Source organism: Podarcis tiliguerta (genome assembly GCF_965153285.1).
Source record: "Podarcis tiliguerta genome assembly, chromosome: 6".
Classification (NCBI taxonomy): domain Eukaryota; kingdom Metazoa; phylum Chordata; class Lepidosauria; order Squamata; family Lacertidae; genus Podarcis; species Podarcis tiliguerta.
In genome coordinates, this window is record NC_139539.1 from 10,184,883 (window position 1) to 10,204,294 (window position 19,412).

At 44.9% G+C, this 19,412-nt stretch overlaps 1 protein-coding gene across 1 annotated transcript in view; it reads left to right on the forward strand.

Moving 5' to 3' along the window:
• Window positions 1–19,412, forward strand: part of RBBP8NL (RBBP8 N-terminal like) — a 38,568-nt gene that overhangs the window by 9,816 nt on the left and 9,340 nt on the right. Inside the window, exons 2-10 of the mRNA XM_083447417.1 lie at window positions 3,469–3,632; window positions 4,688–4,730; window positions 6,555–6,650; window positions 9,812–9,924; window positions 10,170–10,242; window positions 11,638–11,804; window positions 13,098–13,180; window positions 15,116–15,282; window positions 17,868–18,651. Of these exons, the coding sequence (XP_083303543.1) occupies window positions 3,566–3,632; window positions 4,688–4,730; window positions 6,555–6,650; window positions 9,812–9,924; window positions 10,170–10,242; window positions 11,638–11,804; window positions 13,098–13,180; window positions 15,116–15,282; window positions 17,868–18,651 (1,593 nt within the window). The 5' untranslated portion in view covers window positions 3,469–3,565. The remainder of the gene's footprint in view (window positions 1–3,468; window positions 3,633–4,687; window positions 4,731–6,554; window positions 6,651–9,811; window positions 9,925–10,169; window positions 10,243–11,637; window positions 11,805–13,097; window positions 13,181–15,115; window positions 15,283–17,867; window positions 18,652–19,412) is intronic.

Genomic DNA, 19,412 nt, shown 5'->3' on the forward strand with positions numbered 1-19,412 from the left:
CTGGCCACATGACCCGGAAGCTGTATGCCTGCTCCCTCGGCCAATAAAGCAAGATGAGCGCCGCAACCCTAGAGTCGGTCACGACTGGACCTAATGGTCAGGGGTCCCTTTACCTTTACCTAGAACAAGTGGAAATCCTTGCACAAATGAGACAACTCTGTTGGATGTAGTGTTAGGCTCTGGCCTTGATCGAAAGAGAAAACAGCTACAATTTCCATTATGCATTGTTTTCTGCAAGCACTGGCGTTGGCACAGAACGGGTTTTAGAAAAACTTTTCATTTTTGCATTCTCCACTAGGAAGGGTCCATTTGGGCTTAGATGGTTAGTAAGACAAAACATCTTGGCTTGCCCCACCCGAACCCCCGAAGTAACTTAATGCACCTATCAGACACCATTCTTATAAATTATGCTTAAGACAAAGGGCAACTCAATTAAGGACCTCATTATTTGCCTTGGGCCCAGAACTTATAAATAAATCCTCTTTATTTGCATGATCATTATATAAAATGGGGGGGCACTGACCCGTCATCACTCAGGAGTGGTTGCAAGTTTATGAGGATATCATTGCAATTCATTTCCAGGGATAATTTGTTTCCCTGCCATTGATTATACGATCCTGTTATCTCGGTTTATAGAATGGAATATGCATCAGGCAGAACAGAGTAAGCGGGGCGGTACTTAGCCATTTCTATGGGAGACACTTCTCAGCTTGCTGATAAGTTCCAAAACAGAAATCTATACCCTTGCTTTAGCCGGTATTTGTCCTCATTTGCACCACAGAATCTATCTATGCACTGCCTGAAGGTGTCTTGGTAAAGGTTTAACTACCTTCCCCTTGTCTCTTTTTGCCCTCACATTCCAACATGACCTTTGCTCATGACCTTTGCTCCTCCAATGCTACCAATCCAGAATATCTCCTGTTTCCTTAAACTGCTAGCTAAGTGGTGGCTAATGGGCAGCACAGTTTCAGTCAAAAGTCTTTCCCATCTCCTGTTAGCTAGTCCTTTCAGCAAGCAAACAGAACGTACGTCCACGCCATACATTTAAAGCACATTTAAAGCAAATGACTTCCCCTAAAGTTCTCGTTCCCTCTAGTTCCCCTCCTGGGAACTAGAATCGACCCCTTGCAGAACTACAGTTCCTTGCACCCTTAAACTACAGTTCCCAGGATTTGGGAGGGGAGGGAGCTGTGTGCTTTGTATGGGAGTCACTTTAGCCTAACTGCCAAGAAGGAAGGGTGAATTTTCAGGCAGGTGGGAACTGGAAGAAGGGAAAGATTAACCCTTTCCTCTCCACATACTGATCCCCACCGCACCCAAGTGTGGTATGTTATGAAGTGTAGATAATGCATGTGCAGATTAAATGAATGAAGTTCTTTTCTTTTCTTTTCTTTTTTCTTTTCTTTTCTTTTCTTTTTTCTTTTGCAAGAGCACCACTTGGCTGATGAGAGTCATCCTTCCTGTTTAGCAAGCAGCTATCAAATGACTTCTCTGTGTAACATAACACACCGAAATTTCATTCGGAAGCCGGGAAACTTCTCCGCTACGGCAAGATTAGGAAAGACCTGGTGAAAATGCCACAAAAGCAATCCCTAGAGAATGATTAACGGGCCTCTGAGTTGCTTGAGTGGTGTTGCGCTTTGTGTGCGCATGTAGAAAACGTCAAGATCCTTTTCTAAAAGAAAAAAGAAACAGCTCCTTGCTTTCAACTTACTGAACCTACAAATGCACGTGCTACCTTTAAGTGAGCCCTGGGTGTCAGGAGGGTGGGGCTCCAGGCATAGGTATCAATGCAATTTGAGCTTTCTGGAAAGATTTGTCTTCATGAAAGCCTTTCCCATTAGAGCCTGCCAATGGTCCTGAATGGGATTTGCAAAGCCTCTGAAACTAATGACACCTTTGGAAAACCACCGGAGAAATAAAACACCACTTAAGGGTAATGATTAAGGCAGGTGTCCAAAGGACATCTGTGCAAACGCAATACTTGCCTGTGAGAAGCGGGTAGTTTAGAATGTAATCCAGCTCATTAAGTTTATTTCGGGCTTCGGAGCCATTTTCCTGTTCACCTATGGCGAGCAAAAGTCTTTCTCTAGGCGACTAGGTAATGATGCAGTTTTTAAAATAGATTTTGATACAATCTGAGCACTGATGAGTTGCTTGTTTTTGTTTTTAAAATACTGCAGATGTGCTGCACCGGACGGAAACAAGTATAGGGAGGCAGCTGGGCCAGTAAACTTTGAGAGAGGGGGGTGGTGGTGGTTAGGAGCCATTGCACACTTATTTACAAGATTGGCTGTGCCACACCTTGCGGCTGCCATTTTGTGACATGCCTTGCCGCTAGAGCAGCCATTTCATGCCTGATGCCCATGGCATGTCCTCAAAATTCCAAATGTGCTCATGGGCCCAGACAGGTTGTTGAAACATTCGCCTCCTGATTTTCCTAAGGCTCCACCTCCTTACTCCATTCATATACAGTGGTACCTCAGGTTACATACGCTTCAGGTTACAGACTCCACTAACCCAGAAATAGTGCTTCAGGTTAAGAACTTTGCTTCAGGTTGAGAATAGAAATCGTGCTCCGGCGGCGCGGCAGCAGCAGGAGGCCCCATTAGCTAAAGTGGCACTTCAGGTTAAGAACAGTTTCAGGTTAAGTAGGAACCTCCGGAATGAATTAAGTACTTAACCCGAGGTACCACTGTACCAGTTGGCAACTGCATATGCTGTTACCGAAGAAAGCTTAATGTGATAAGTCTACAAGGTCATTTTTAAGTTAGAAACCCATGAGAAACCTCATTTGTGAACAAAATGTGTGTGCCTAAAAGGCCTTGGTCCTGTATACCTGAAGGAGAATCTCCACCCCAATCATTCAGCCTGGACACTGAGATCCAGCTCCGAGGGCCTTCTGGCGGTTCCCTCATTGTGAGAAGTGAGGTTACAGAGAACCAGGCAGAGGGCCTTCTCGGTAGTGGCACCCGCCCTGTGGAACACCCTCCCTTCAGATGCCAAGGAAATAAACAACTACCTGACTTTTAGAAGACATCTGAAGGCAGTCCTGTTTAGGGAAGTTTTTAATATTTAATGCTGTATTGTTTTTAACACTCGATTTGGAGCCGCCCAGAGTGGCTGGGGAAACTCAGCGAGATGGGCGGGGTATAAATAAAAAATTATTATTATTATTATTATTATTATTATTATTATTATTATTATTATTATTATTATTATTTAGCACAGAAAGAAGGGCCGTGCACGTGTTTATTGGGGGTGGGGTTAGGCTTAATAAACTCTGGCGCAATGAATTAGCCAGAAGTTTGATGGTTTGAGCCCACCCAGGGACAGCTGTGGGCAGAATTCCTGTATTGCGGTGGGTTGGACTAGATGACCTCGGGTCCCTTCCAATTCTACATTATTAAAAACCCAGTTTGACCCATTTGATATTATTCATTACGTTTATTCATGCTTTCATTATAGACTACAAACCGGATGGTAGAGAAAAAACTGAACAGGAAGCACCTGGTTTCATTTCTGCCCCACCAAGTTGGGCGCACCCCGTGACCACACGGAGATCATGGCCGCAGAAAACTTTGCTGAATTCTTGAACAAACTGAAGGAATTGCATGAGAAGGAAGTCCAAGGTAAGAGAGGCATTTTAAAAGAAGATTAAAAAAAAAGGTCAGTGCTTAATTCAGGAAGAGAAGCATGGTCAGCAGAACTTCTGGTTAGGTAAATACAGCAAGGGTGGGGAATTTCAGATACAGGGCCCAAATTTAGCCCTTCATGCATGTTACAAATATTATGGCTGAATGTATCCTTTCGACTTGACAGCTCAGGGAAGATACCTAGTTTTAAAAATTACAGTGGTACCTCCAGTTAAGAACTTAATTCGTTTTGGAGGTCCGTTCTTAACCTGAGGTACCACTTTAGCTAATGGGGCCTCCTGCTGCCGCCGCTCCACCGGAGCACGATTTCTGTTCTCATCCTGAAGCAAAGTTCTTAACCCAAGGTACTATTTCTGGGTTAGCGGAGTCTGTAACCTGAAGCATCTGTAACCTGAAGCGTCTGTAACCCGAGGTACCACTGTATTTGGGTGTTGCCCTGACGCATCTGTCTAGGCTAATCTTGTGTAACCCTCCCCTTTCTGACATTTTAGTGATGTAGCAATGATGTGTTGATGATGCTGTGCAAACTGTGTTCTGGGATATGGAGGGAAAGTTTTAAAAGTGAATGTCGCCCCATGTTCAGGGTTCTTACTGCTGTTGGAACCTGTTGCGCAACAATGAAGGATCTAAGTCTATTGACTGCTGTTTTGCTCCAAATTGCTTGGCTGGAATTTTCTTCTTTTACTGACCGCATGGACCCACAGGGGACTTGGACCCCGATGAGCTGGGCTGCTGAGTAGTCTCTCAACCCAGAATTTTCTTTAACAGACACCTCTTCCCAAGACGCAACTTTCACTGCCTCTGCTTCACCACCACTGCCATAAACCAGTGGCATAGGGTGGTGGGCTGACGGGGCATTTTTTGAGGGGTCTACCATGCCAGGGCAATGGACCAGCCTCCACTGGTGCCAGCTAGCCAGCCTGAATGAAAGCCCCCTTTACCAACATGCTTTAGGCTTATCATGTGACAGTGTCATGTGACATGCAGCGAGGATCCAGAGTCTCATGCAAATGTTCTTTTAACTCTTTCAGGCCTGCAAACAAAACTGAACGAGCTCACCAATGAGAGATGCCGGTGAGTGAAGCACATATTATGCTCTTTTTTGCTGTGGCTAAGATGGACTTGAGGCCATTTCAGAAAATCTGGGGCCGGTTCACGCAATATGCCCCCCCCCCCAAAGACAATTGTCGTGGGAACACATTCACAGCTGTGGCTGGGTTCATACAAAATGGCGGAGAGAACATGGCTGCCACAGGTGCTTTGACAGTGGAGAGCAGTTTTTCAACGCCTGTTCCTTACGCGCTTTCTTCAGCATGGATTATGCTACAAACTTCCATCAGTCTATTCGTCTCCACATCAAGCATGGGGTGGGGTGTCAGGATGGCCAAATGGTCTTGGGTGTTGCGTTCAGGTCCCTTTCATCCTCAGAGGTGCGGATTTGAATCCCACTGCTAACAACAATTTGTTTGGGGTTGTACCTCAGTGGCAGAAGGCCCCAAATTTAATCCCACATTTAAACCCTGCCAGCCAGTGTAAACCAGATGTGGGGAACATTTGATGCTCCAGATCATGGGCAGGCAAACTAAGGCCTGGGGGCCGAATCCGGCCCAATTGTCTTCTAAATCCAGCCCATGGACAATCCGGGAATCAGCATGTTTTTACATGAATCACATGTGTCCTTTTATTTTAAATGCATCTCTGAGTTATTTGTGGGCCCTGCCTGGTGTTTTTACATGAGTAGAATGTGTGCTTTTATTTAAAATGCATCTCTGGGTTATATGTGGGGCATAGGAATTCGTTCTTTTTCTTCCTTCTTCAAAATATAGTCCAGCCCCCCACAAAGTCTGAGAGACAGTGGACCAGCCTCCTGCTGAAAAAGTTTGCTGACCCCTGCTCCAGATGTTGCTGAACTTCCATCAGTCACAACAAGCATGGTCAATGGCCAAGGCTGTTGGGAATTCTAGTTCAGCAGCAGCTGGAGGGTCAAAGGTTCCCTAGGTATGAACAGTACTGAGCAAGCTTTTGTTTCTTCCCAATTAGGGGATACATGGTGCATCTCAGATAGCAGCCTATAGCCCATGAGTCCAAAAGACACCTGGCTTGAGAGCAGTACATGTGAAAAGGATCTAGGAGTCTTGGTTGACCACAAACTTGACATGAGCCAACAGTGTGACGCGGCAGCTAAAAAAGCCAATGCAATTCTGGGCTGCATCAATAGGAGTATAGCATCTAGATCAAGGGAAGTAATAGTGCCACTGTATTCTGCTCTGGTCAGACCTCACCTGGAGTACTGTGTCCAGTTCTGGGCACCACAGTTCAAGAAGGACACTGACAAACTGGAACGTGTCCAGAGGAGGGCAACCAAAATGGTCAAAGGCCTGGAAACAATGCCTTATGAGGAACGGCTAAGGGAGCTGGGCATGTTTAGCCTGGAGAAGAGTAGGTTAAGGGGTGATATGATAGCCATGTTCAAATATATAAAAGGATGTCATATAGAGGAGGGAGAAAGGTTGTTTTCTGCTGCTCCAGAGAAGTGGACATGGAGCAATGGATCCAAACTACAAGAAAGAAGTTTCCACCTAAACATTAGGAAGAACTTCCTGACAGTAAGAGCTGTTCCGACAGTGGAATTTGCTGCCAAGGAGTGTGGTGGAGTCTCCTTCTTTGGAGGTCTTTAAGCAGAGGCTTGACAACCATACGTCAGGAGTGCTCTGATGGTGTTTCCTGCTTCGCAGGGGGTTGGACTCGATGGCCCTTGTGGTCCCTTCCAACTCTATGATTCTATGATTCTATAAGCTGGATCAACAATGCGACTCTGTCTATAGTAGCTTACTATGTTGTTTAAGGGTGTGGGAATCTGCCGACCTCATTTTGCTCCTTGTGCTCTCCCTGTATCAGAGACACCCAGAGAATCGAAGAGCTGTTCGCCAAAAACCACCAGCTACGAGAGCAACAGAAAGTCCTAAAAGAGAACGTGAAAGTGTTGGAAAACAGGTACAACAGTTCAGGTGCTAGCTATGCCAACCCAGCTTTTTCTGCTGCCCACCGATGCCGCTACCATCAGCAGCCTCAATTGCCATCTGAGAATGCTTGAGAAATAAGAGCACTGTGAATTCCAGTACACACTTAACTGATCCCCAGAGATGTAGATTAGGCATGCCACAGGTTCTCCATTCATGCTATGCATAGTAATGTAGTACATCTTTTTTTCCCTTGACCTTTTGGCCTTACTTTGTAAAAGGCTTCTGTTTCTATTTCTCTTTTCTCTCTGTATTCAAGGTATACACACCTTCCCAATTAGTTACAGGTAGGTAGCCATGTTGGTCTGTCATAGTGAAAACAAAATAAAAAAATTCCTTCCAGTGGCACCTTAGAGACCAACTAAGTTTGTTATTGGTATGAGCTTTCGTGGTATCTGAAGAAGTGTGCATGCACACAAAAGCTCATACCAGTAACAAACTTAGTTGCTCTCTAAGGTGCTACTAGAAGGATTTTTTTTTTTATTTTGTTTCTTCCCAATTAGGGGATACTTGGTGCATCTCAGATAGCAGCCTATAGCCCATGAGTCCAAAAGGCACACTCTTTATTTATATTCCCATACCAAGCTATTTTAAAAAATTAATATTGATTAAAGTATAAATATAAATGAACCCCTCTTCCCCTTTGAACAGTATTTCAGTATTCAGATTACATTTATCAGCGCAACACAGTCTACAAATAGGCTTAAGAATCTTCTTTTCAAACATAACATTCAGTCTTCTGTAATATATATATAACACTAATTTTTCCTTTACAGGGTTCATTGTTTTTTTATAACCTGTAATTGAAACAAATGACTCCATTCCTTAGATCCACATTCCATTTTTCTTAATTCATCTCACCCTTATTCAATGGATCCTATTTTCCCTTTAAAAGGCCAAACATTGCTGGAACTGCTCTGCCAGATTCCTGGCATATTTATTTTTTAAATAAACCCACTAAACCCATATCAGTCCACTTGCCCATCTTTCTTTGACTCCCTGGGGGCTGTTTTTGGAGGATTCTCCCCCAAGATTTCTTTGCACCCCTGAAAACCTTGAAGCTCGCAAATGGTGCTGGGTTTTTTTCTTTTATAAGTTGTGGCACTCACAGCCCAAACATTGATTCATTTATTTATTTTATTGCACTTATGTGCCACCTTTTCCTCTAGTGAGCTCAAGGTGGTATACAAGGTTCTCCCCTTCCTCATTTTTTATTTTTTATTTTTTTTATTTTTAATAATTAATTTTTATTCAATTTCCAATATACATTCCATCCATGTTTAACATCCACTTCTAACATATACATCTTTTAGACTTCCCTCAGCCTATCTGACAATTTTCCATATTATCACTATTACTCACATTTCTTAAATTTATATTGCGCTTTAACAATCTTAATCTTAACATATCTTTTAAGCAATATTTCTATCAATCATTTTCACAGAGCTTCTTGAAAGCCAACAAGCGTTAATTGCTCCTCACATACATTTTTGATATATTTATTCCAGTCCTCGGTGAATCTCTGATCGCGTTGGTTCCGAATTTTCCCCATTAATTTGTCCATTTCTGCATATTCCATTGGTTTCATTCTCCATTCTTCCCTCGTCGGCATTTCTTCCCGTTTCCATTTCTGGGTCATCAAAATTCTAGCTGCTGTCACTGCGTACCTAAATAATTTCACATCATTCTTTCTCCCCTTCCTCATTTAATCCCCTCCACAACCCTGAGAGGTAGGCAAGGCTGAGAGGCAGTGAGTGGCCCAAAGTCACCCAGTGAGCTTCACGGCCAAGTGAAGAAGAAGAGTTTGGATTTGATATCCCGCCTTTCACTCCCTTTAAGGAGTCTCAAAGCGGCTAACATTCTCCTTTCCCTTCCTCCCCCACAACAAACACTCTGTGAGGTGAGTGGGGCTGAGAGACTTCAGAGAAGTGTGACTGGCCCAAGGTCACCCAGCAGCTGCATGTGGAGGAGCGGAGACGCGAACCCGGTTCCCCAGATTACGAGACTACCGCTCTTAACCACTACACCACACTGGCTCTCGATTTGGGGATTTGAGCCCCGGTCTCCTGGGTCTTAGTCCTGTCAGGAGTTCAGCCTACACTCGAGTAGGACCCTGGCAGAGGCATATGCCTGACTGGCATGTTCTCTCCCTCCTGGTCGATCGTTTGGGAGCTTCAAAAGCTTTCTTTTGCCCGAACATCACAGCGACCGATGCCAACAGACATCGGCACACTTAGGGATCCACAGAGTCTTCGCAGTTTGCGTAACAGACCTCAGCAACTCAGCATTTTGGCTAATCTACTTTATTTACATATAAACACACACGGAGCACTGCAACATGGCTCCCTCTCTTTCTGGCATCAGACAGCAAAGAGGAAAAAGAACAAAGGACAATAGTCCCACTTCATGGAAGACAGTAGCACAAACATCCTGTCTCCGTCACTTCCCACTTTGTGGAATCAAAACATACACCGTCATGTGATAGACAAAAATCCCATGAATGCAATCACGGAGCAGTAATTCCAGCACTCTAACCACTGATCCACACTGGCTCTCATTGGAAATCAGAAACTTTGGAAATACAGTGGTACCTCGGGTTACATACGCTTCAGGCTACATACGCTTCAGGTTACAGACTCCGCTAACCCAGAAATAGTACCTTGGGTTAAGAACTTTGCTTCAGGATGAGAACAGAAATCGTGCTCCGGCGGCATGGCAGCAGCGGGAGGCCCCATTAGCTAAAGCGGTGCTTCAGGTTAAGAACAGTTTCAGGTTAAGAACGGACCTCCAAAACGAATTAAGTACTTAACCTGAGGTACCACTATAGAAGGAATGACTAAGTGTGATGGGTGTGTGTCTTTCAGGCCATCATTCCAGGACAGCTTCTCTGCTCAAAAGATGTGACGTTCTCGTACCTTTTATCATATGTGGAATAATGTACAATAATGTGGAATAATGTACAATAGGAACCATTGAGGGGAAGGTGGGAAGTCCAGAGATTTGGAGAAATCTCTAAATAAAGATATGTAATTTGGATTGTTATAAACTAATATTTGTAAAATCAAATAAAAATTATTACAGAAAAATAAAAATCAAGAGGTGACGTTCTCCTTGTCTCTGAATTACCTTTTAAAGGTTGCGAGCTGGTCTCTGTGACAGATGCCAAGTGACCCAGGAGCTTGCGAAGAAGAAGCAACGCGAGTTTGGCAAGGCCCATTTCCAGAGCCTTCAGCACATCTTCATCCTCAGTAAGCGCGGAGGAAATCTGGTGTCTCCTCACAGTCAGAGAGAGCGATGCACGAGAGTCGTGTCCATCTCTCTTTATTTAGTAAAGAATGGGTGGAACATTGTCCTTGAAGCTCGAGTAGGGGGATGCAACATCGGGAGATGGCTGCAAAATGCCACCTGTGTATGCCCACTTCTGAGCGTTAGAAATCAGAGAATGCATCCAGCTTCACCTAATACAGAAACCTCTTCCTTCTCTCCATTACAGGTAATGAAATGAACAAGGTGAGAGAGGAAAACAAGAGCCTGAAAGAAGAAATTAAGAGGCTCTGCAGCACAGAGTAAGTTCTTCACAACACGTGGTTTAATATATATAGATAGATAGATAGATAGATAATCATTAAATATTGACCAATCCTTGTTAACTCTTTGTGTGGTGTTTCCTCTTAATCTCCCAGATAATTTTCCGAGCTGTGAGCATTCAATCATTTTTTCTAACCAGTCAGTTTTCGTGGGAATATTGTTACTTTTCCAACTTTTGGCTATTAGCATCCTTGCTATGGTGGTAACGTATATAAATATAGGTCAGGCAGTTTTTGTCATTTCTCGTGACATAATACCAAGTAAAAACGCCTCAGGTTTTTTGTTGAATTAAAATTTAAACATTTTTTAAAATTTCATTATAAAAAACCTCCCAGAATTCTCTTATTTTCTGGCACTCCCACCACATGTGGATAAACATATCTATCACCAGGCCGTGATGACAGAGGATTTCACCCGAAGTCCGTTAGAGTTAGCTGAACAGCATTATAGAGCACAGAAGTGCATTTTTTTTTCAGAGAACCTCTGCTATTGAAGGTAACCATAGCTACCAGCAGGTGGAGCTTTTGCATTACTTACGTCTAGACTAAGGAATTCGTAGGAGCTGCAGCGATGGGAATGAGGAGAGAAGTTTGACTAGCTGCCATTTCCGTCGTGTCCTTGTTTTTTCTTGCAGCGGATAATTTTGAGCAATTATTATAAGCTGCCTTGTCAAGGGGAGATGATAACTGCTGAAAAGTGGGCTATAAATGTTATAGGTAAAGATTAAGACTTGTTGTTGTTTAGTCGTTTAATCGTTTCTGACTCTTTGTGACCCCCTGGACCAGAGCACACCAGACACTCCTGTCTTCCTCTGCCTCCCACAGTTTGGTCAAACTCATGCTGGTACCTTCGAGAACACTGTCCAACCATCTCCTCCTCTGCCGTCCCCTTCTCCTTGTGCCCTCAATCTTTCCTAACATCAGGGTCTTTTCCAGGGAGTCTTCTCTTCTCATGAGGTGGCCAAGTCTTGGAGCCTCAGCTTCAGGATCTGTCCTTCCAGTGAGCACTCAGGGCTGATTTCCTTAAGAATGGAGAGGTTTGATCTTCTTGCAGTCCATGGGACTCTCAAGAGTCTCCTCCAGCACCACAATTCAAAAGCATCAATTCTTCGGTGATTAAGATTAAGACAGGCATCCCCAAATTTGGCCCTCCAGATGTTTTGGGACTACTATTCCCATCATCCCGATCACTGGGTCCTGTTAGCTAGGGATGCTGGGAGTTGTAGTCCCAAAACATCTGGAGGGCCGAGTTTGGGGATGCCTGGATTAAGCGGATTCTAGCGTTAACTCCTCAAGCAAATGGTGCAATTCAGTCAGATGCCCGCGTCCCTGCTGTAGTTTCTTTTTTCATTCTTTTCCTTTGTGTTTCCACAGGGACAGACAGAAGCCTCTGAGAGGGTCGTCAAGAGAAGGGAACTCCAACCCCAACTCGCCTCTGCCCTTGATCTCCACACAGAGCAGGAAATCCAGCGCTGAGAAATCCACAAGCCGAGAAGCAGAAGACGAGTATGACGAACCGTTCGGCCGTCCGCTGGCAGGAGGCATGTTCTCCTGGGGCTGGCCCCAGTTTGCTCTGCGGCAGGGCTAGGGAACCCTTTTAGGCCCAGGGCAGAATTGCCCTCGTAGGCAACCTCCTGAGGTGCTCAGCGGTGGGGGCTGGCACCCATTGGAACTGGTAGAGCATAAGGCAGAGAGGTCAACAGTAAGTGGAGTCAAAGCAATAACAGATAATTATTATTATTATTATTATTATTATTATTATTATTATTATTATTTATACCCCGCCCATCTGGCTGGGTTTCCCCAGCCACTCTGGGTGGTTCCCAACAGAATATTAAAAACACGATAAAACATCAAATGTCAAAAACTTTCCTAAACAGGGTTGCCTTCAGATGTCTTCTAAAAGTCAGATAGTTACCGTATTTTTCGCTCTATAAGATGCACCAGACCACAAGACGCACCTAGTTTTTGGAGGAGGAAAACAAGAAAAAAGATATTCTGAATCTCAGAAGCCAGAACAGCAAGAGGGATCGCTACGCAGTGAAAGCAGCAATCCCTCTTGCTGTTCTGGCTTCTGGGATAGCTATGCAGCCTGCATTCGCTCCATAAGACGCGCACACATTTCCCCTTACTTTTTAGGAGGGAAAAAGTGAGTCTTATAGAGCAAAAAATACGGTATTTATTTTCTGGACATCTGATGGGAGGGTGTTCCACAGGGTGGGTGCCACCACTGAGAAGGCCCTCTTCCTGGTTCCCTGTAGCTTCACTTCTCGCAGTGAGGGAACCACCAGAAAGCCCCCAGAGCTGGACCTCAGTGTCAGGGCAGAACGATGGGGGTGGAGACGCTCCTTCAGGTATACTGAGCAGACTCCTTCTCATTTTGTCACCATCCTCTTTCCTGCTGAGGTCTTTAAGGGCAACACTAAGCCTGGGGGAGAATAAGTTGGCGGCCACTGATGCCCCCTAGACTGCATGTCAGTAAGAAGGCAGGCAGGCAGGGGCTGGTTGAGGTTGGTGGGGCAATGTGCCATTTGCCCTTATGAACCAGCCTCCACTGAGCACTGCTCAGGCCCTGCTTGTAGACTTCCTGTGGACATCTTGTTGGCCACCATGAAAACAGATTGCTGGACTAGATGGACCTCTGGACTTAGGTTCTTAAGTTCTGAGGGCGACAGACCAGAGTTGGATGGGTCCTCTGCATTCAAATACATGGCCCACGTTGGGCAAAAGCTTCTGGCATTGCAGGGGGCTGAACTAGACGGCCCTCGTGGTCGCTTCCAACTCAAGATTCTATGATTCTTTGAAACATCTGATCCTCTCTTTCCTTCTTCCAGATCAGTCTCCAGGACAGAGAAGCTCCCCAAGTAGCAGAGTCTCTCCGAACATCCTTCTCCAGGGAGAACGTGCTGTGGAGATGGTAAGCATTTCCCTAGCTAACTTGTTATTCTCTATCTTTCCGAAACCAGAAGAAAGAGGAAGGCAATGGATGAAGCAGGGCTGTTGAGACCCAGTTGAAGGGCATGGGCCTGTTTCCAACTCCAGAGGCCTTGACAGCTGTTGTAAACAAAATTTACCCTTTTTCCCTTATCCAAGAGCCCGTATAGAGTTCTTACGTGGATTCCCTATTGATAGGAGAAAATAACAGAGGCCAACCAGAGAATATTTAAAACAAAGCAGCTAGTAAGCCTGATCTTTATTGATCTGTTGCAACAGGGTGCTTCCCTCCCACGCAGGAGAAAGGAGGAGGGCCCAGAACAAAGGTGTGCCTGTGCTTATATAGACAATTAGAATCATAGAATCATAGAATCATAGAATCATAGAGTTGGAAGAGACCACAAGGGTCATCGAGTCCCACCCCCTGCCAAGCAGGAAACACCATCAGAGCACTCCTGACATATGGTTGTCAAGCCTTTGCTTAAAGACCTCCAAAGAAGGAGACTCCACCACACTCCTTGGCAACAAATTCCACTGTCGAACAGCTCTTACTGTCAGGAAGTTCTTCCTAATGTTTAGGTGGAATCTTCTTTCTTGTAGTTTGGATCCATTGCTCCGTGTCCGCTTCTCTGGAGCAGCAGAAAACAACCTTTCCCCCTCCTCTGTGTGACATCCTTTTATATATTTGAACATGGCTATCATATCACCCCTTAACCTCCTCTTCTCCAGGCTAAACATGCCCAGCTCCCTTAGCCGATCCTCATAAGGCATTGTTTCCAGGCCTTTGACCATTTTGGTTGCCCTCCTCTGTACACGTTCTAGTTTGTCAGTGTCCTTCTTGAACTGTGGTGCCCAGAACTGGACACAGTACTCCAGGTGAGGTCTGACCAGAGCAGAATACAGTGGCACTATAACTTCCCTTGATCTTGATGCTATACTCCTATTGATGCAGCCCAGAATTGCATTGGCTTTTTTAGCGGCCGCGTCACACTGTTGGCTCATGTTAAGTTTGTGGTCAACCAAGACTCCTAGATCCTTTTCACATGTACTGCTCTCAAGCCAGGTGTCACCCATCTTGTATTTGTGCCTCTCATTTTTTTTGCCCAAGTGCAATACTTTACATTTCTCCCTGTTAAAATTCATCTTGTTTGTTTTGGCCCAGTTCTCTAATCTGTCAAGGTCGTTTTGAAGTGTTAATTAAAATTAACACTTCAAGGTCGTTTTGAAGTGTGAATTAAAATTCCCTGCCCTGGAGCTCAAGACCACCCCTCCATACATTATACATACGTCACAGAAGGGGTGTAACCCAAGACCAACCCCCACAAACCTACATCACAGAAAAGGTGATCTACAACAGAAATCTGAATGTTGTTGTTTTTCCTGTCTGCCGGGTTATCTGATAATGCCTTATCTGATTGACTTTCCTGGTAGTCTGTCACCCTTTGAGATGGTGATTTCCCAATTCCTGAGACAATGGGAAAGTTCCCTCACACCCCCTCCCTCGTTGCAGAGCAAACATTTGGTCAGTTTGGGAGTCAAAATGGTTTCAGGTCAGTCTTCCTGTGCTGACCTATGTACATGCTTGGTTGGTACATTTATGAACATTTATTATATATATAAGACCTTAAATTTTATTTTGACACAGCCTCATGCTACTTTTTTAGCCTGGAATGTGGGATCGGACTTGCAAAGCGGTGCAGCATGAGGAGAAAAATGCACCCTAAAAAAAAAAAAAATGCACCCAGGGCCATGGCCCCCCTCACCCCTCCTACACCTCTGGCCCTGCCTCTTGAAAATGTTAAACGAGACTTCCCCACTCCCTTCAGCCTCCTCTTTTTGCCTCCTTCCCCCAGACAATGCAGTCTTGAAATAATGCAACAAAGCCTTTCTCCTCTTCCTGTCTCCCCTCTGTTATTAGCATTCTTCTCAGAGGATAGCTAACCATTTGCACGGAACAATTGCGTTACTGAGGCCTGGCTCGAGATCTTGCTCTCAGGAAAGGGATTGCCCAGGAAGTCCCGTCCCACCCCCTGCGAGTGAAACGCCCCCACTCCCAGCATCTGATCGAATTCCCAGCTTTGAAGCGTAAGTAAGAACTCAAGAAATGGCCTCGGTCCAGTATATCCGAAGGAGCATCTCCACCCCCATCGTTCTGCCCGGACACTGAGGTCCAGTGCCGAGGGCCTTCTGGTGGTTCCCTTGCTGCGAGAAGTGAGGTTACAGGGAACCAGGCAGAGGGCCTTCTCGGTAGTGGCACCCACCCTGTGGAACGCCCTCCCAGCAGATGTCAAAGAGAACTACAACTACCAGACTTTTAGATGACATCTGAAGGCAGCCTTGTTTAGGGAAGCTTTTAATGTTTGATGCATTACTTTATTTTAATATTGTGTTGGAAGCCGCCCAGAGTGGCTGGGGAAACCCAGCCAGATGGGCGGGGTATAAATATAGTAGTAGTAGTAGTAGTAGTAGTAGTAGTAGTAGTAGTAGCAGTCTAGGGTGCGTGAGCTACAAGGGCCTGCCTGGTCTCTTCAAGAATATCCCAGGCCTCTCCCTTGCATTTTCAGTTTTCATTTGAAGGGGTGGGAAACCAAGTTTCTAGATCCTTTGTGTATGGTGGCATACAGAAAAAGTGATCACCAGTGATCACATCCTTGCTGCTGGCTTGCAAAGGGAGAAAAGGAGGACAGATCACCATGTGAAACAGCTTTTAGATCTAGATTCCAGTATAGCGCTACAGCCCACACATCTTATTGAAGTGCTTGCAATGGGATGTGTGCTGTGTGTTGAAACTTGACCAGTGAATTCAGGTCCCACACAGGTGTTGGTAATGGAACTGGTTTATTACCAGGGGTTATATACAGATTTCTGGCATGGCTTCTATTGCAGGCCTGCAGCAGGATTTCTCCCAGGAAAAAACAAAGGTGAGAGAGGAATCAGGAGACTAGATGTTGTTATATATATAATTTTTATTCAGTTTTCCAATAAAAAGTTAATACAATTCATACATCTTTTTTACATCCGTTCTCATTTTTTGACTTCCCTCAACTTGACTGATACTCCTTCCCTTCTTAATTTCTTACACATTTCGAAAACCTTCCATCTATTATTTTTGTAAGTTAAATCTTGTTTTACTCATATTCTAACATTTCTTTTTACAGAGCTTCATTAAAGCTTACAAGCGTTATTTGTTTTTCACTTAAATTATGCATATACTCTGTAAACTTTTCCCAATCTTCTGTAAATCTCTGATCTCGTCGATTTCGGATCCTTCCTGTCAATCTATCAAGTTCTGCAAAGTCCATCATCTTCATTCTCCATTCTTCTAATGTAGGTAGCTCCTCCTGCTTCCATTTCTGAGCCATCAATATTCTCGCTGCTGTCACTGCATATAAAAATAGCTTCCTGTCTTTTTTATTTATCAGGAGACTAGATGTTGTTAAAGGAACAATGCACTTTAAGTTCACTACATTTGAATATAGCATGGCATGGTGAATCGGGAGCACTTAGATGATGGCTTCACCACCTCGACCTTCTGTCCTGGTTGACCAAAACAAAGTCACTCACTATGGAGTCTAGAGTCATAGAACTGTAGAATTGGAAAGGACCCAAAGCACCATCTAGTCTAATTCCCAGAAGTGCAGGATAATAAATGGAAAGTGAGCACCCAGCTGGAATGCAGCCTGAACCATTTCAAATTACGGTTCCCAATACAGCACTAAAACTCTCGTTCTCTAAGTGCAAGGTTCGCTGTTTGTGCAATAGAACGTTCTCCCCCATGCATCCCCTAAAGCTATTTAGGGGTTCTCCCAACTGTCTGCAGCCGATTTGGGAAGTGGGGTACACGTGGGTTTGGTACCTGTGGAGAAAGGAGAAGAGGGGAAGTTTCATTGCATAACCAGAAGTCCTTCCACTAATGGGACACGTTAGGGCTGGCTCTGTGATGAGACAGAGGGAAGCAGCTGCCTCAGGCAGCAGGTGCTGAGGGGCAGGGAGCAGGGAGAGCTGTGGGTACCGCGCTTTGTACCCCCTCCACTACCTGGCTGCCCTCAAGCACGGTGGAAGATACTTTCCTTTCACCAGTATTGAGGTAAGACTCAGCTGCCAATCCAATTGGCTTCTGTATGTGCCTTGGGGAAGAATCATAGAATCATAGAATAGAATCATAGAATCATAGAGTTGGAAGAGACCACAAGGGCCATCGAGTCCAACCCCCTGCCAAGCAGGAAACACCATCAGAGCACTCCTGACATATGGTTGTCAAGCCTCTGCTTAAAGACCTCCAAAGAAGGAGACTCCACCACACTCCTTGGCAGCAAATTCCACTGTCAAACAGCTCTTACTGTCAGGAAGTTCTTCCTAATATTTAGGTGGAATCTTCTTTCTTGTAGTTTGGATCCATTGCTCCGTGTCCGCTTCTCTGGAGCAGCAGAAAACAACCTTTCTCCCTCCCTCCCCCATAGAGATGTGACATCCTTTTATATATTTGAACATGGCTATCATATCACCCCTTAACCTCCTTTTCTCCAGGCTAAACATGCCCAGCTCCCTTAGAAAGACAAGGGCACCCTCAGGCAGCAAAACTCCTTGATCCAGCCCTGACAGTAGTTGAATACTACCCTGTGACTCTTGGCAGATTTTTGAGTAGCATTGACAGTCATGCTTTATTTCAGTTATTTAAGAGCCAGCAAATCGGACTGCCGGGAACTTGCTTCATCTTACAAGGCTCTGAAGTTTGCCGCCAGAAAGGAGCAATCCTGCCTCCCCGGCCAACACTTTGCCTTGCACCATCTTGGGCTCCAGAGTCACTCCAGCAGCAGGGAAAGTGGTTTCCCTCACCGCTTACTAATGGCCAGAGAGGCAGAAGGCAGAATGAAGTCACAAGACGACTGGGAAGACCAAGCTGCCATCTTCGATCTCCCAGGTGCTATGGTGTACATGAAGGACCGCCATTTGGAGAATAGACTCCAGTTTCTTAATCATCAAGAGAAGCTCCGTTATTTATTGATGCAACAGCAGGAATGCAATGCCAAGATGGAAGACGGCTTAGATTGCACCGAGCGTCGATCGCCTTCCCTGCTGAGGGCAGGCAAGGAGTGCAAAAAGGAAAGGTCCAGTTCAGGAGACTCTAGTGAGGGAACGCTAGGGCGATTTCTTTTGATCGACAGGGAGGAACTGGAGCAAGCAGAGAAGGCAGAAGTCATGAGGGAGTATCTCACAGAAGTACCCCTAGACCTATCAGATTATGGAAGAGGAAGAGAGAAACTGAAGGCAGCCAACTGGCAACCGTCCTCAGGGGAAGAGGAGCCTGGAAGTCCGATTAAAAGGTCAGCTGAAGACCCCATCCTTCATAAAAGTGATTTGTCCACCTGGCTCCACGCAGCTGAACGTCTCCACAGGGGCAAAGAGTCAGAGCAGCTCAGCGTGGGAGCAAAAGAGAACCTCGCAGCATCACTGGTAAGAGAAACCGCTCCAAGAGTTCTTGTGTTAGGCTGTTTCTGAACAGGCCTTCTTGCCCCCAGGCCTCCACACATTTTACCTGTTTAGTATATCTGCAAAGGGCTAGGACAAATGTCACTTCTGTTTGTAAACAAAACCATTTCCCATTTATGTTTTTTATGCCACTTTTATCCTTTGAAATATTTTTGCCCTCCTACCTGTCCTATGACCTAGGACAACAGTTAGGCAAGAGCCTATTTGATTTGCACAGCAGCAAATCACCTTGTTCACCATTGAGGATGGATGGAGGGATGGAGGGGTAGATGGATTTATATGCCGCTTAATGCCAAAACAGGCTTCTGAGTGTTTACAAGTATAGAAACCAATTACATAAGCATTAAAACATATGCATCCATAAATAAAATGCAACAATAAAATGGCACAATAAAATACTTGCCAGCCAATCCTACTCCTGTATTGTACATATGTGTGAATACACTTGTCCCTGCATGGGCTTCTTCTGACCTTGAAACAAGCAGGTATACATCTGGTGGAGAGTCAGCTGCCTCAAGGCCTTCTTGCCCCCAGGCCTCCACACATTTTACCTGTTTAGTATATCTGCAAAGGGCTAGGACAAATGTGGCATGCAGATGTTTTGCACATTATGTGTTTAAAGTGTAGATGACATAGTCACATCTTTGAATACTCACATGAAGTCAGACCCAATCAGAGTCCCATAATATGTATGCAAAGATGCTGAAAGATGTGGCTACATCATC